At 42.5% G+C, this 16,227-nt stretch overlaps 1 protein-coding gene across 1 annotated transcript in view; it reads right to left on the reverse strand.

Annotated features, from left to right (window-relative positions):
- Positions 1-13,546: 13,546 nt before the first annotated feature.
- Positions 13,547-16,227, reverse strand: part of IQCJ (IQ motif containing J) — a 54,856-nt gene continuing 52,175 nt past the window's right edge. The window contains exons 3-4 of the mRNA XM_040613600.1: positions 14,643-14,793; positions 13,547-13,573 (exon numbers count right to left, since the gene is read on the reverse strand). Of these exons, the coding sequence (XP_040469534.1) occupies positions 13,547-13,573; positions 14,643-14,793 (178 nt within the window). The remainder of the gene's footprint in view (positions 13,574-14,642; positions 14,794-16,227) is intronic.

Consider the following 16,227-nt stretch of genomic DNA (forward strand, 5'->3'; position numbering starts at 1 on the left):
GGACAATGTTTGCCATTTGCTTGCTTAAATTCATGGCAGTGACAGAAATACTAGAATAGTTAGTATTTATTCAGGTAAAAATATACTTTTCCAGTATACTTAATCTAAAAATTTATTTTATGAGCAGAAATAAGTACTTTCTACTTTGGGAGGATATAAACTGAATATATTTGGAAAGATACACTGTTCTGTAATAGACACCATTAAAGCGACGCTGTCACATTTCAGTGTCAATACAGCCACTAAGATAATTTAATGGATCGGGCTCTGGCTATTTCAATAGTTTTCCCTACATAATAATAAGTTTCTATTACATATATTTCATATATTTAATTCCTTCTGGACTTACTAATCATGACTGTATTGTCTGTTACTTAGATTTTTTTCATTTCCCCCCTTTTTTTGGTAACATCAGAATGTAATTAATTCCAGTGAGTGAGGTTAATTGCCTCAGGGAAAACCTGCAGCTTGAAAATCTCCCAGTCTCAAATAATTTAGAGTTGAAGACATACCACCATGTTCTCTTCCCACACAACTGATAGATGGAAAAATTAAACAGTGACAGCAGTTGCTGGAAAGAAAAACAATTCTGCAATCTTATCTTCTCTGTAGTAATTTGTACCTGGCACTGGAAGGGTACCATAACATATCCCGTCTTGGAGCCGTGCACGAGATGAGAAAAGCAGTCGTGGCCAAGGGGGTGGTAGGGATAAGTGCACGTGTTATCTGCAAGATGCTGCCAGGTCAAAGCAAACCACAGAGAACCTCTGCTCTGCTTTTAGTTTCCCCCTCTCTTTCCCATTCAAAAGCCATTCTCATTTTCTGCACTGCTCAAGTATTTGTCTCTGAATTTACCTATCTGGCCTCTGTCTTCTGCAGCACTGTCCTCTCACATGAGGAGGGATGATGACAACAGATCTCTACATTTTGGATTTGCTGATGCCTGTTCTTCCCCAACACATCCTAGGAACAGAGATTAGTGTGCTCTGCTGCATTCTTTCTTCATGCATGCCCAGCCCCCTAACTGTCACCAACACCCAGGGTGCAAAGCTGGGATCCCAGAGTCTCATTAGTAACTCTACATATTTCAGTGTATTTTAGCTGCACACCCTAAAGAGCAGGAAAAGACCCAGTCTTTTCAGTCCAAAAGAAAAACATCAAACCATTTTCAACTGGAGAGGGAGCGCTCCCCAAAGAGGTTGCAAATACCTTCACCAAGACTCACTGGGCAGAGCATACAGCGTTTGTCAGTGCTTGTGGTGTGTCACCCCAGCTGCCAGCACACGCGCTTGCTGGCAAAGAACTGCAGAGCAATGCAGCCCCCCCACCCCCACCTCTAGCCCTGTTCTAGATGAGAAGAATAACATTGAGAAATAATAGAACAGCTGTATAGAACACCTGATAAAATAGTAAAATGTGATTTTGGGGGCTGTTCCTCAAACAAATTAAATTCTGGATTTTCAAGATGTTGCCACAGGGCTGGAGGAAAACTCTCCAAGAACTTTCTATAATGGTCTGGTTCTGCTCTGCACCCACTTGCTTGATTAACCATTAAAAGTCTTCATTACTATTATTTCCATTTATGGGGCCTGGCTTTGTAAAAAGCAGGGTGTGGAATTTCTATGCTGTAGGAATAAATGAGATAGTGTAGATAAAATTGTCTTAGAAAAAAATTACAAAGTATTCAGCCTAATTTTCTGAAGTGGAACATGTGAAGTTCCAAAATAAACCTACTCTATTTAAGACCTATCATCAGTACCGAGCAGGGTAATCCCACTGCGAGCCATCACATCAAAGCCAGCCCCCATTCCAGAAGTACAACAAAATTGTTTTCAATTAGAATCATGGAATCATGTAGGTTGGAAAAGATTATCAAGTCCAATTGTTAACCCAGCACTGCCAAGGACACTAATCCATGCCCCTACACATCAAATCTACATGTTTTTTAAAAAATCTCCAGGGATGGTGACTCCACCATGTCCCCAGGCAGCCTGTCCCAGTGCTTGACCACCCTTTTGGTGAAAGAATTTTTCCTAATATCCCACCTAAACCTCCCCTGGAGTTCCCCAAGGAAACTTGAGGCCATTTCCTCTTGCCTAGGCAGCATGTCCTCACTGAATATTCCTGCAGAATCATAGTTCAGAAATGTTTTGTTAGATAATTTGCCATCAACTGAGATAGTTTTTAGATTGATTTTGCTGTTACTGAACTGCAACGTATCAAATTGACTAATCATATCAATAGTCAACATTCAATATACACAACACAAAGAAATCTATTGGCATTCTGCTATGCCAGCAGAAAGGAATTGTGACGGCCCTTTTGTCACTCAACATGTAAAATCCCCGTAGGACACTACTTGTAAGAGAGTTATACATAGTCATTCCGGATTATTATGTGTATGTACACACATACACACAAACTCGCCGCAAGAGCTATTTCTACATAAAATCCCCATTCAAAAGATAAATGTCATATTAGGCCAGAAGCATTGTGTATTCTCTGCTTACACTTGGAGCTGAAACTATCTGAAGCAAATTAAAGGGACTGAAAATAACATTTGTTTCCATGTTCGCTTAATTTCAAATGTTATCTTAGAGCCCACACCAGCATTAATGCTTCTTACAAAATCATCAAATACTTGATTTCTAATTAAGTCCTTTTCATCCCAAAGCTGGATTTGTCTTCCTCATCTTTAATTATGTTTCCATCTAGATTATTCAATAACAAATGCAAAGATTTGCATTTTTACATTATATAGAAATCACATTGTAAATATTTATCAGGCAGCTCCCTCTCTCCTTTGCTGCTCACAGATCCATGAAGCCTGCCTTATAGGAAAGAGGGAGCACGCCCACACCAGCGCTCCACGTCCTTCCAGGTATAGCTCTGGAAACACAAGACTGCTTATTGGGATTGCATTGCCTTCAATAATTTGGTACCCCCTTCCCCTCAGCTTCTTCTCATCGCTCCTGCAGGCACAAAACATGCCTGAGGAAAGTCACGGATATCTGCACAAGCACAGGTGTGGGGACCTGTAAACATACGAAAGCTGCAGATAGATTTTGTTCTACTTTTAGAAGCAAATCTTAATAGACCCCTGAGCAAAATGAGTGGAGCTTTGAAGGTATCACACGGCGGGAGGAAGGAGAGCTGAGCAACCAGGCTTTTGGTGGCAAATCTAGTTCAAGACTCGGTCTTTTCCCAACTGGATATTTCTTTCCCATCCTCCTACCTTTGTATTACATAAAGTCTGCTCTTATTTCTGAATCCAAAACTAAAAGGTTTATTTTTCCTACAACTGCTCTACTAATCCATTCCAGACAATCAAAAGTAGTAGTAACAATTCTTCATTTGACCTTCCAAAGCAAAATGACATTTCTCTGGCACAGACATCAGTATTTTGCTAGAGAGAGGTTTAGTTTGCAAATATGTAACATGTTATTGTCATTAAGAACATTAATACATTTATCACAATTAACGTCTCTGAGATTCTTTGCAACATTGAGCCACAGATTCATAAGTGGCGAATCAAGTCACGCTTTCTATTTGGCACTGAAGCTCATTCTGCCAATCATCACAAATTACATTAGCTGGTGGACTGTCCACCTAAACAAGCTACACCGTCCTGCTAATACTGCCTGCTTACTGCAAGAGGTAACAACCTATTTTATAGCCCCAGCTTGTACCGTGTACTACCTTAACACTCATCTGTTTAAAGCTGCACAGGATTACTGGTGCATGTTTGAACAACTCCTGTTAGTAGTTTAATATTTACTCTTGGTAACAAACCAGCCATAGAGAAAACCAAGGGAAGTAACATTTAGCTTGAGCGAGGGCAAAACAACAGGACTTAGCATTACTGATCATTACAAAATCACGCTTACAGTTCCTATTGTACTTTTTGGAAGAATATTGTTTTTCTCAACACGTCCTTCCTGCCAGAGCTGTCCTGTGCTCAGTCTCAGACAAGGTAAGAATTCTGTTTGGAAAGTTGGACCTATTTTTGGTTACTCAAATAGGGAACCCTACTTTTATAAATGTTTTGTGGGTTGGTTTTTTTACTGCGTTAGAGTGTACTCTCATTTATTTTAAGCAGGGCATAAAGGCAGGATTGGCGTGTAGTGCTGAAGCAGATGGAACTGAGGAACAGAACAGGAAAGATTCTACAGGAAGAAAAAACACCCAGAATTAGGGGGAAAGCGTTAGATGAGGGCTATCATTTCAGCCAAGAGGGATAACTTGCAGAGGCAGGACTGTTTACTGTACCTACACTGTACTCAAAGTAAGACAGATTTGCAGTTTGACACAGCAGGAGGGTGCGAGCAGGGGCTTACTGCAAGGATGTAGAAGCAGAAGGGGAGGTAGGAAATAATAGAAAGAGAGAAAAAATAGGGGGTGGGGGAATGCACAAGTGCTGTGGTGAAGGAAAAGGCGTCGCTTTCTATCAGTGCAGAGAAATGTCCCAAAGACCAGCAACCTGGCCTCCCTCCCAGGTGCATCAGCCTCAGTCAGTTATTAGGGCTGAGCCTGGGAGTGCCCAAGGGAAGCCAGGCTCAGGGGTGGGCACCGATGCCCACTTTAGTAAGAACTAAAAAGCTCCATGTTTTGTATCATTATGCACAAGTCTGCATCAGAGCAGCAATTACAGCTCTGGATGGCACTAAGGAGCAGAGTACCACAGCCACGGTTTGACTGGATAACCGAAGGAGTCCGTGGTGGGGATAGGAGGAGAGCAAACCTTCCCTTCAGTTTGTGCACTCTCTGGCACGGGCTTTGGGCAGGAAGACATTGGTGATGGCACCTGGCTTTCCCTTCTACCCCTGCCCATTTTTATACCAGTGTTTTAACTACAGTATGTGGCAAAATCCTTTGAGACAAGATGTAGGAAGAAACACCAAATTCTTATGCAATACACAGAATTATTTCCAGCCTCCAAAATGAACGAAATGAACACTTATACAATTCACTACAAATGGGGACAATCTGCCTACAAGCCAGAGGGTCCAAGCCCCGTCAGAATGTTTAGGGTGGAGATATCACTATCACAAGTCCTCTCTATCAAATCTTGTAGGCGCTATTTTTATTGAAGGCACGTTTCTTTTGGAAATGCCTTACTGAAAATTATGTCAGGCAGGATGATGTATGACTTTCCATCAGTGGGAGGAAAAAAAAAAAAAAAAAGGATGAATTAACAGACTGAAAGAATCTCTTCAATCTTGCATGTTAAATTTCACATTTTTATTTTTACTTTTTAAAAAAAATTATTGATGACAATGCAAAAAATCCCAATGCTCAGCCCCCAGATACAGGCCCTGGAGGGCTGGGCTCTGTCTGCATTAAGTCAAGAGAAGGTTTAAGCTGCCCTGATGGAGCCTAGGTTTTACCCTAGGCGTTCATCTTGCTGCTAAATAGCACTGCATTGCAGTATACAAAGCCAAGACCACTTTAGCTAAAGGTGACTAGATTTATAAATATATGATGTTAGAAAACATTCAGGACATTTTCTTCCTAAGCCATAAGGGTGACAACTCCTGGTAGAGTAAATCAAGTATGAAAACATATGACATCGCCCAAAACACTTTTTTAGAAAACTCCAAGTTTCTAAACTCTCAGGCTACACTGCAGTCCCAGATAAGCAGAGGTAACCAGCACTGAAACAATGGAATATACTTAATCCAAACAAGGCAGTCTTTAAAAATAACACCTATTAAAAAGCTGCTAATAGCTAAAAAGGAAAGCAACTGTTACCAAAGAGTTAAATACTCTTCAGCAAGCAGCATGTGGTAACAGTGTGGCTGTATTTTTTTCCTTTGTTCCATCTACAGAAGTTTGCAAGTTATGAAGAGAATGTTCTGAATTGTTGATTTTCTGGAGAGATACTCGCCCACGTGTTATGAATGCTTGCACATTGTAAATCTTATGATTTAATGAAAAATAGTCACTTAAATTCTGCCTGCAGTAAGTGGTTATGGATTTTAGTAGTAAAACTGCACAAAAAAGTTACTATTTCAAATTTGCAGTATAGAAAATTATATACACACAGGATAAGTGGTGGAAGCTAGCAAAGCCACATATGCAGCACTACTAAAGTATGTATATATAAAAAAACTTTTATAAAGAAATCAAACCCTTTGCATCTTTTTATTTTGCTACTCTACAAATAATCCTTTCCTCCCCAACAGCAAACTTCGTAAATGATGTGCTAAGTCTTACGAAGTAGAAAAGGTTTTTTTTATTGCAGCCCAAATTCCCCAAGCTACAAGATAAGGAATCCAGCCAGATAAGAGGCTTAATTATGAATAGAACAAGCTGCAAACGTTTCTTTGCAGCTGTCTGCATTATCTTTGATTCATTATTATGCTCCACATCCAACTATTTCATTCCAATTCCTACTTGTTATTTTACAGAATCACAGAATGTATGAGGTTGGAAGGCCCCTCTGGAGGTCACCCGGTCCAACCCCCCACCCCCCGCTCAAGCAGGGCCACCTACAGCAGTTTGCCCAGGACCATGTCCAGACGGTGTTTGAATGTCCAGGGACTGAGACTCCACAGTCTCCCTGGGCAACCTGTGGCAGTACTCGGTCACTCTCTTAGCGAAAAAAGTGTTTCTCTAATGTTCAGGCAGAACCTCCTGTCTTTCAGTTTGTGCTCATTGCATCTGTCCTGAATATTAGGGAGTGAATATCAGGTACTTACGCTGTAATTAGCTTGAAATAAATTAATTCTATTGTCAATAACATCCTTGTGAGACAAAGTAGGAATCTGGTTTTTAATGTGGATTTGGTTTATGTTGCACTTGCAGCTAATCCAGCCTGCAAAGAGAGGGGAAGACCCTGGAAATTACTTTCGGCGACAACAGCCAATGAAGAAAGGTGTCATGGTTTAACCCCAGCCAGCAACCCCCTGCCGCCCCCAGCAGGGTGGGGAGGAGAATCGGGAAAAAAGGTATAACTGGTGGGTTGAGAGAACAATTGAATAACTGAAGTAAAATAAAATATAGTAATACTAATAGTACTATTAAGCATAAGGAGAGAGAGAGAGAAGAATAACCTCCAAGAAAAACACGTGATGCACAATTCCGTTGCTTACCCCATGCTGAGCAATGCTCAGCCAGTCCCTGAGCAGCAGTCAGGCCCCTCCCAGCCAGCTCTCCCCGGTTTATATACTGAGCTTGATGTTCTATGGTATAGAATAGCTGTTTGACTATTTTGGGTCAGGCTCCTGGCTCTGCTCCCTCCCAGCTTCTTGTACCCCTCCTCTTTGGCAGAGCATGGGAAACTTGAAAAGTCCTTAATTTAGAATAAGTACTACTTAGCAACAACAAAACCACTGGTGTGTTATTAACATGATTCTCATCCTAAATCCAAAACACCAGCTAAGAAAATTAATTGTGTCCCAGCTGAAACAAGGACAAAAGGGTAGAAAAAGAACCATATGGCCACATTCAGAAAAGCATGTTTCACATGTTTGTAGCTCTAACAGGAATTTCTTAGTAGAAAGCAGTCTATTTAAGCACTCCACTCAAGCAAAACAAAATGATTATTCTACGCAATCAGCTATTACCATTCTTGTGAACACCAGAATGAACATTATTAGCAGAAAAAAAGACGTGCCCTGACAGTAGGCCTGGGCAGGAGCGAAAGGGCTGGAGGGACAAACACGTCCGCGGGCAGTGTGCCCAGCCCCGGCGCGGAACCGGGGCCGCTGTCCGCGGTGCTGAACGCGGCCCTGACTGAGAGCGGCCCCCGGGGCGGCGGGGGACTCCGGCCTGTCTCCTCCGAAGCTATAGCAGAGTGGGAGCTGGCTGCTGAGGGATTACATCCTCCTGACAAGTAGTGTCAAATCACAGCGAAAGTCGCTTCTGCTCAGAGCAGAACAAATTAATTTTGTTTTCATGCCAATGTTTCAGATTAAAGTAAAAAAAGAAAATGTATATATCAGGAGCCCACAGCAATGCTTTAAGAACTCTGGATGCAGGTGTGTCTCACACCAGCTTTTGCTTGTCTGTTGAGGATTATCAGGTTTTCTGTGGCTTTCACAGATAATGTCTTTGTGACTGAACTATTTTAAAAGATACAATGATGTCATCACGAAAACAGGTCACAATCACATCTGCATGCTAGCGAGACATATCTGCATCATCTTTTTTTCTTACTTAGACACAGTTGTTAATTTTTTGGGGAAAAAAATCCAGAAACTCAGCTACATGCCACATAGGAAGGTAAGTTTTGGCACCTTTCTACACAATAACAAGAAATAAAGTGTTTATAAGGAAGAACATTGTTCTCAAACCCTATTTTTTTTATTAAAAATAAAAATGGTAAAAGGAAACAAAAGCAACTAAAGATGGTACAGATACTGCTTGTGTGCTGCTAATACAATAATCTGACAAGTGAATGACAACAGATCTTTTCCAACTGTTCAGAAACTAACTGTACTACACACATGCAGCTGGCAAATCCTTTCTTTGCTAGCCTACAAAGCAGTAGCCAAACAAGAGAAGCTGGTTTCCCATCTCATCTCTCAAGCTATGTCCTTTCTCTGTCATTCTGCCCATTATATCAATTTTCTACTAGGAGGCAGGCCCAAGGGAACATTGTATACTATAACAGAAACATTTTGAGATAGCCTCATCACTTTTTTTCCCCAATGTCAGGGATGATTTACCTGTTTGTAAACAGAAAGCATGACTCATTATCTGATAATCTGATCTACCTGAAAGGTTCTTGGATTAAAAAGGTTGTAAGCACTCTGGCAGGAGCCTAGTGAACTAACAGTGCTTTCACTCAGCACACATACATGTCCTAAGACCTGGATAGTGGCAGCCTTTGAAAGTCTGTCTAGGATTGGCCAGTGTATGACAAAGAAGAAAGGCAAATGAAAAGAAAGGGGGATCATTTCCTGTTTCATGTGGGACATCACTAATATGTAACTGCTATAAATTCTGGGTGAAATCAGTAGAGTCAAATCCACGTAAGAGCAGTGCAGGAGAGTAGACAGTCTGGCCTGACATTTTAAAAGAAAATTTAAAACATGAGATGAAATCTTGTTGTGAATGTTCACAGATCATAATACTCTTAAGTTTACCTTCAAAATACTAGAGTGAAATTCTGGACTTCATCAACTCTACAATGTATGTAATACTTCAGGGTTAGCAGGTTAGCATCATTTTTTTTTTCTGGTTGTGAATTTCTGGTTGGTGCACTGCTTTATTCCTTCCTTCTACATATCTGATAGGGGATTTTTATTGCTTTCTATTGTGCCCTGTTTTATTCTGTGCCTTCTGTTATTTCTCAGTCATGGCTGTTTTAACAGAAATATGTGTTGAGTGGATGCTAACCTCAAAGAAGAGTATTTTCAGTGACAAATATTCAGATCAAATTGAGTGTATTTTATTAGGCATTGAAGTATGTCTAAAAATGAGAAGAATTTTCCAAGAGATGCATATGTTACTCCCCAAGTAATTTTCCAGAACAGTAATCATTCATCTTGCCATTTCAGTCACTGCATCCCAGAAAAGGCTTACTAATCTTTCTGTTTTTCTTAAACTATATTATCTGCAAATATTTTTATTTTAAAAGTTTAGTAACAGAGCAACTGATTTCCAGCTACCTAGAACCATTCAGGTTACTTGTGATCAGTCATTATGAGTTTGAATTAAATTATCCGTTTTCCTCAGTTGCCATTCTGACCAACCCTTAAACCAGAAGAAGGACGACAAAGGTGGTGCTGGTCACAAAGAAATTAATTGTGGACTTGTTTACCGCCTGGTACCCTTAAGCCAGCTAATGAAAGGACATGCACAACTGTAATGAAATGCTATTGAGATGAGATGCTGAGGCTTCAAGGGCAGAAGGTATATAAATAAAGCGTGAAGAGTCTTTTCCCTTTAGTACCCACAAGGATTCAATGTCTCACATTCCAGAAGAAACTGTTCCTCTGCCATAAAATCAAGACAAAACTTCACACAGGAGAGATGCTGTAAATTATCAAGACCTGCAGGCAGCAGCAAAAATAAGGAATTGTTTCAATTGTGGGGTGCTTTTTGTCTCCTTAATCTAGTAGTTACTTCTCTACGTGACAAGTTTCTCATCAGTATTTCGTTTTGAGCGCAACAGTTTTCTGCAGTCATGAAGGCAGCTAGCTGAGGCAAAACAAGTTCAGTCAACTCAAAGGTATCCTTATTAATGATTTATCAAGCTTCTGAATGTTAGAATCACACAATCAGGTTGTCTCTCTGAACAGAAATATGGTAACCACAGCCAGCAGAGCTAAGCCACAGCTTTCTGAAGACATAGAAGACATGCGTGATCTTCAGGAAGTCGAGGAGAGCTCACATCACCCTCTATCAATGAACCAGTACTGACCGGCTGCACAGCCAGTGTGAGACACTGGCCAGAGGCAAAGCCCATTTGCCTAGCTATCCCCATCTCATGGGAACCAAATGGCTTGTAAAAAAGTCGCATGCAAACTGCTAACCATGAAAGTTGTGGTACGGCTGACCAGAACACATCCCTCTGCTGTCAAGCAGAGTAACAACTGTTCCTGGTTCCTCCTCTTCTCACTTCTTTAAAGTTACTCTAAAATTGTTGCTTTGTGTTTCTGTAGTTATTTTATTGGCTAGGACAACAAGAAAATGTCCTATTTGATGAATTCACAAAGTTTTAATGATTACAAATGAGTAGGTGTCTGCATATTGGGAACACACAGCTCCCCTGCCCTACACCCAGCAGGGCTCAGGCCATCACCGCTGACTTGTCCCAGGACTAGTGCTCGTGCTGGTGCCCTGCACACAAGCTGTGCACGTGCTGACAAAAGGCCCCACCTTTGCTTCAGGGCATTTTTTACTTTGTATGGGTTTTTCTACTGGATATCAGTTTCCCATGGGTTTAATTACTTATTCTACTTCTTGTTTGCACATTTTGTCCAATTTTTTTTAAAACAGGAAAGTTTCAAGGGCAAGAGAGGATAAATGCTTTTGAAACTGACTTCTCTCAGTCCTAGTAATTCCTCATCTTCTCTTACAAATGCCTCGGGAGGTTTGTAGTAATAGTGGAAACTAGCTCAAAGATCTTCTCTTTCAACTGCAAATGACCAAATGTAATTATTGACTCTCCAGCTGCAGACCTGCACATGCTGATACTCTCTGTAGTGCCTCAATAGTCTGAATAAACCTTGGCTTTAGGTATTACTCATCCAGCTCAGAGTTTCAAAATTCTACCTCACCACAGCTGCTGGTCCCATGTACTGTTATAAATAGACATTTGGTGTGCACGGTTTCAATACCCATCCTGCTGCAGTGACATGCATTTGTTAGCTCACTGGCTCTCATTTATTTCTGGGGCATGAGATCTGTTCTGTTTTTCATTATTCAAGTAGTCAACTACTTCTTTGCCTCCAGGAGTGCTTAAGATCCAGACGAGGATCCAGCAAAGCTGAACACTGGGAGGCTTGTGCTGAGAAAGGAAATTGAAAACCAGGATTAGATTTCAGCTGAATTAAGTGGCTGTGTTGTGACAGTGGTTTCTCAAAATACTTCATAAATCTCTCTCTCCCATCTGCATCAATGCTTATTGCTAACATATTTTGACACGCTGGTTGCTTTCTACCTCTTCGAAAAAGAAATGGGAAAACCCCTGAAGAGTCCAAATTTCAAGCTTTCTCCCTCCTCCAAATTTTTCAGAGGAAGATTGCCAGACAGCAAGAGAAATTTGGGAGACTCCATATTGCTCAGCACAGCATACTGCTATACAAAGACTAGCAACAGGCATATTAGGGCAACAGCAGCACTGCTAATGCAAAAGAAATGGCATGATAATTAATTTGCACCATTTTGCAAAGATGTAGTTCTGGAACGTCGGCCAAACTGAGGACATTTAAGGCAAACGGGCGAGATGGCGCGTTTGACTGCTTGGTTATTCCCCAACTTCCAGCTTGGGTCTTGTAAACACAAAACTTCCAGAGAGTGTAAAATTACAGAGGGGTCCAACAGTGGTTTCTCTGCTCAGGTGTTTTTTTTCTCCTTCTTTACATTTACCTTATACTTGAGCAGAAAATGTGGCTCAGTCCAAATGGTGCATTTAATTCTGCCCAAGTGTCTATTTGGTTAAGACAATTACTCTCCCATTCACATGTCAACAGTTCAAGGTTAATTGTCCCTGCTTTGTTCTGGCCTTATCCCTGTCCTGCCCTGAACCTGACAGTATGAATTCCAAAATAAAATTATGTGACATTTGCCATCAGGAAAGCACATGTATATCAGACAGAAACAGCCTTGCTACTGCATTAGATCAGAGACTACCTTCAGCATAGGTGCCCAGGGAGTCGCAAGGATGAGCCAGCGCAGCTCCGCGAGGCACACCCACTGGTGGCATTTCTGCCCACACACATGCCTGCCCCCACGTGCTGCAGAAGCTGAGACCATGACCCACACAGGGCCAGCGCTGTTTTACTTCACCAGAAGCAATCAGGAAACAAAACTACCGCAAACAGTGCTGCTGCCTTTTTGCTTTGTGGCACCAGCTGTTCTCAGACCGTACCCACGTAGTGCCGTGCCACGAGATCTCACACCTTCAACCACCTCCCTCCCTCCCAGGGCACCTGCTGAGCTCCCACACTAAAGGCTTCTCCCTCCTCACCTCCTTCATCTGCTCTCTGCTTTCGTTATGCCCCACAGAACTCTCTGATGCAAACAGAAAAACATCTGAAATTAGTAGGTCTGGGTTTAAGTAGATTGTGGGGACCTTGAAAAGTACATTGATGTTTGCCTGGAGTCCCAGTGCTTCAGCCCAGAACTGAGAACCATCCTGCACATAGGAGCGTGGGTCCACCACAGCCTCAGGTATTGCAGCAGTCAAGGACACATTAAATTGACAGGCATTCCTTTGCCTTCAGAAATGTTCCCTGCTTTCTCAAAGGTTATCGACAGGCTTGGCACTAGAAACGTGTAAGAAAATATTCCCATCTTCTTTTGTGTGAACCAAGGAGGATGCAGAAGCGAGATGAGCAGGTGTTGTGTTAATACAAACTAAGCAGCAATTCTAGTGGCTGAGCTTCATTTTCCCACAAATACACAACTCCCAGACATACTCATTTTACCCTGAAAGACCTGAAAGCATTGAAAATGCATCATTTTCCAAATTAGGTTACGGCTGGAGAACCTCTGAGAGCATCCAGGAGCCTCCCTGCGCAGGGTACGAGGGGCCTCTTGTGGTGGCCGAGCGGCTGGCTCAGCACTCCGGCACAGCACCGGGCTCCAACAAATGCCAGCGGCAGATAAAAATTTATATCCAAATTTATCTCTCTCATTAGAGGAACCTAAGCCATTTCATACGTAAGATATTAGTGTATAACCCAATATTGCAACCTAGTTTACCATCCTGGTCTCCAGCTATGAGAGACAAGGCATCTAAAAATAAAACAGTGCACTCCCAGTAATATTTTATTACATGCTGTCAAATCTAATGCAGGCTGCCTAAGTACGGTGTCACAAAAATAATAGCTGCTGGAAACAGCTCACCTAGCTTCAGTTTGAGCCTGGTTCAATGGAGGAAAGAGTCAAAGTGTCCCTGTAAAATCAAGACCAGAATTCTTAGCCCAGAAATTCTCTGTTGGATCTGTGAGCCTGCCTCATGATTTTCGTGAGGTGCCATCGCTCCAACTTTGCAATGAAGGCAGAGTTAAACTAACAGCCACCGCTTCCTCACACAGAGGCTGCACCTACTTCAAGAACCCCACTAGCAATGATTTCTAGATTTTTGCAGTGAATTCAGAAGCCACCAAATGCTGTCCTGTGGCTGGTGACAGAGCTTGCTGTAGCTGACCAGCCTACGCGCCCAGCAAGGGTCCAAACCGCCTGCTCACACCTCGGCCGCCCCAGGGGAGACATCCTACTTGTATTTATCAGGTCTAACACACACCGTGGCAACTTCTGTCTCCTGTATTTTCTTTAAACAACTGAATTATGTCATGCACTCTAGTCTACAGTTGCCTCAAATCTGATGCATTCTCTCACAAAGCTGAAAACAATATTTATAGGCTCTATAACTGTCTGCTGCTTTATCGACCTAAAAGATCCCACTCCAGAGACAGTCACAGAGCCACTTCTTTTCAAATAATGGGCTCTAGATTTGGGTTTCTAGTTTAGAGTCGCTGTAAAAAGAGTATGGCCTCCAGCCTCTAGTCACCAGTCTGCAAGGTGGCATGAATATTTGTTCCAAAATAAAATTTATTTTTTAATCACTAGATCAACTTCTCTAAGTCTCTTTTAGAAAAAAAAAACCACCTAGAAACCACATCTATTTGTAGGAAAAGCACCACAGTTTTTTTGGGGGGAAGACAAAGTACTAAACGCAAAGATCCCTGTTTTCTGCAGAACGCTCTGCCATTTGGTTTCCTTTTTCCCATCGAGAGCACTGCTAACCCCTGCTGAGGTCCAGGTCTAACACGCACAGTCACATGCTCAGCTGTACCTACAAGGGGCACATCTACTCGCAGGTTCATTTGAGACACTTCTACTCCCCTAAAAGTCCATCTTCCATGATTAGCCCATAACTTAACTTTCATTTATCCAAAGTCCTAGAAAGGAACCCTACAAAAAGCATCACATATGAAAATGAGCCCACCGGCTCCGCTCACCGGTGTGCTGCTGTCGGAGAAGGTGTTCATGCTGATGGACCTGCTCATCTTGTCAGAGGAGAGGGATGGCGGGGAGGGGCTGCGCTTGTCCAGCTGCTCCTGGTGTGACAGATCCTGGCGCTGCAGGTACTCACGCCATGCTCGCTGGATGCTGAGGCAAACACCAAGGCACAGGGTTGGGGAGGAATGCAGCAACAGAAATTATTTAAAATATATATTCTTGACTGAAGAGGTGGGGGTTAGTGGTTTTCTCTTTTTTTGTGCACTTTGTTTTCCAACTTGGATAATGATCACACACAACTCTAGGTCTTATATTAGTCACTACTAGTATAACTGGAGGTGTGGTAAACTAAGGTTAAGCAGAAGCAATTCTTGATTTCAGATCCCTAAGCCTACAGAAGTGATTTAAATTTGAGACTGTTCAGAACCCTGCAATTGTCTTACTTCTTGCAAACAAAATTAAAATATGCATTTATCTGCTTAAAAGAATAACAGCCTTCAACATCTTATATTTATACCAGCTTTCAGACTGGAATGCAGATATGGTTGGAAGTTCAGAGCCAGACCACTATCCTTCAAAATCTCCTCTGTCTTCAGTAGCTGGGGACTGAAAGCCTCCTCCAAAGCAACGCGTGGGGATTGCAGCGGGAGCTCTGCTGCCAAACTCTAAACTTTGACCAGGTTTCTAAAATGTGATGCAAAATTCTGTAGAGACATTCCATTTTCTGTGCTGGCCCACGGCTGGGGAGCTGGCAGCCAGGGCGGCTCTCAGCAGGTGGCAGTGCCGGCCCGCCTGCGCCTTGCCGAAGGTGCCAGGGAGACCAGTGAGAGATGCTGGGAATTAAAACTTGACGATAGCAATGGCATTGACACAAAGTATGTGGGTGTTCGCACACAGGATGATCTGCGAACTCTGCAGAAAGGTGGAGCTAAATCCTGACCAGAGACTCGGCAGCAGTGCTGCAGTGCAATGAGCTAGAAAGAGCTCCTTTCAGGATTTTTAACCAGTTGAGTTTATTCCCTGGGATATCAAGTCAAGTCAGTAAAACCTTCAGCACACTGTTAATCAGGTAGAGTACCCCAACCTTTGCTGAAGTTGTTCTCAGACTACCAGGTGGTGCAAAGCTCTTGTGCTTGTGTCCTCTACCCTCCCTGCTCCCAAAGGGCCGGCAGGCTCAGCACCCAGCCTGGCTGCTGAGGGGCTCCCCAGGAGGGGTCCCATGCCCAAACCCCTCTTGGCCCTGCTCCCACTCAGGGTGCCTGTACCCCGCAGCAGTGCAGACAGCAGTTCTCCTTCCCGAAGGAACCTCACTATCTGCTTTGTAGTTCAAACCAAAGGGTACAACCTTCATGGATTTACTTTGCCCTAGGAATATCTTTTCTTTTTTTATGTCGCCTTTTTAGCAGTTAAGATGTCATTTGTGCTCCCATCTCCTTAAGCCAGAAGAACATTTAGCACGCAGACACCGCTGAAAAGGCATTTGATTGCACACTGGTATGTCCAGCCTCTTGACTTCACAGGAGGAGGACGAAGCTCAATGCCAGGACACCTACAACGTCTCACTGACAGCCTACAGCGCTGGGA

The sequence above is a fragment of the Falco naumanni genome, chromosome 13 (assembly GCF_017639655.2).
Source record: "Falco naumanni isolate bFalNau1 chromosome 13, bFalNau1.pat, whole genome shotgun sequence".
NCBI lineage: Eukaryota > Metazoa > Chordata > Aves > Falconiformes > Falconidae > Falco > Falco naumanni.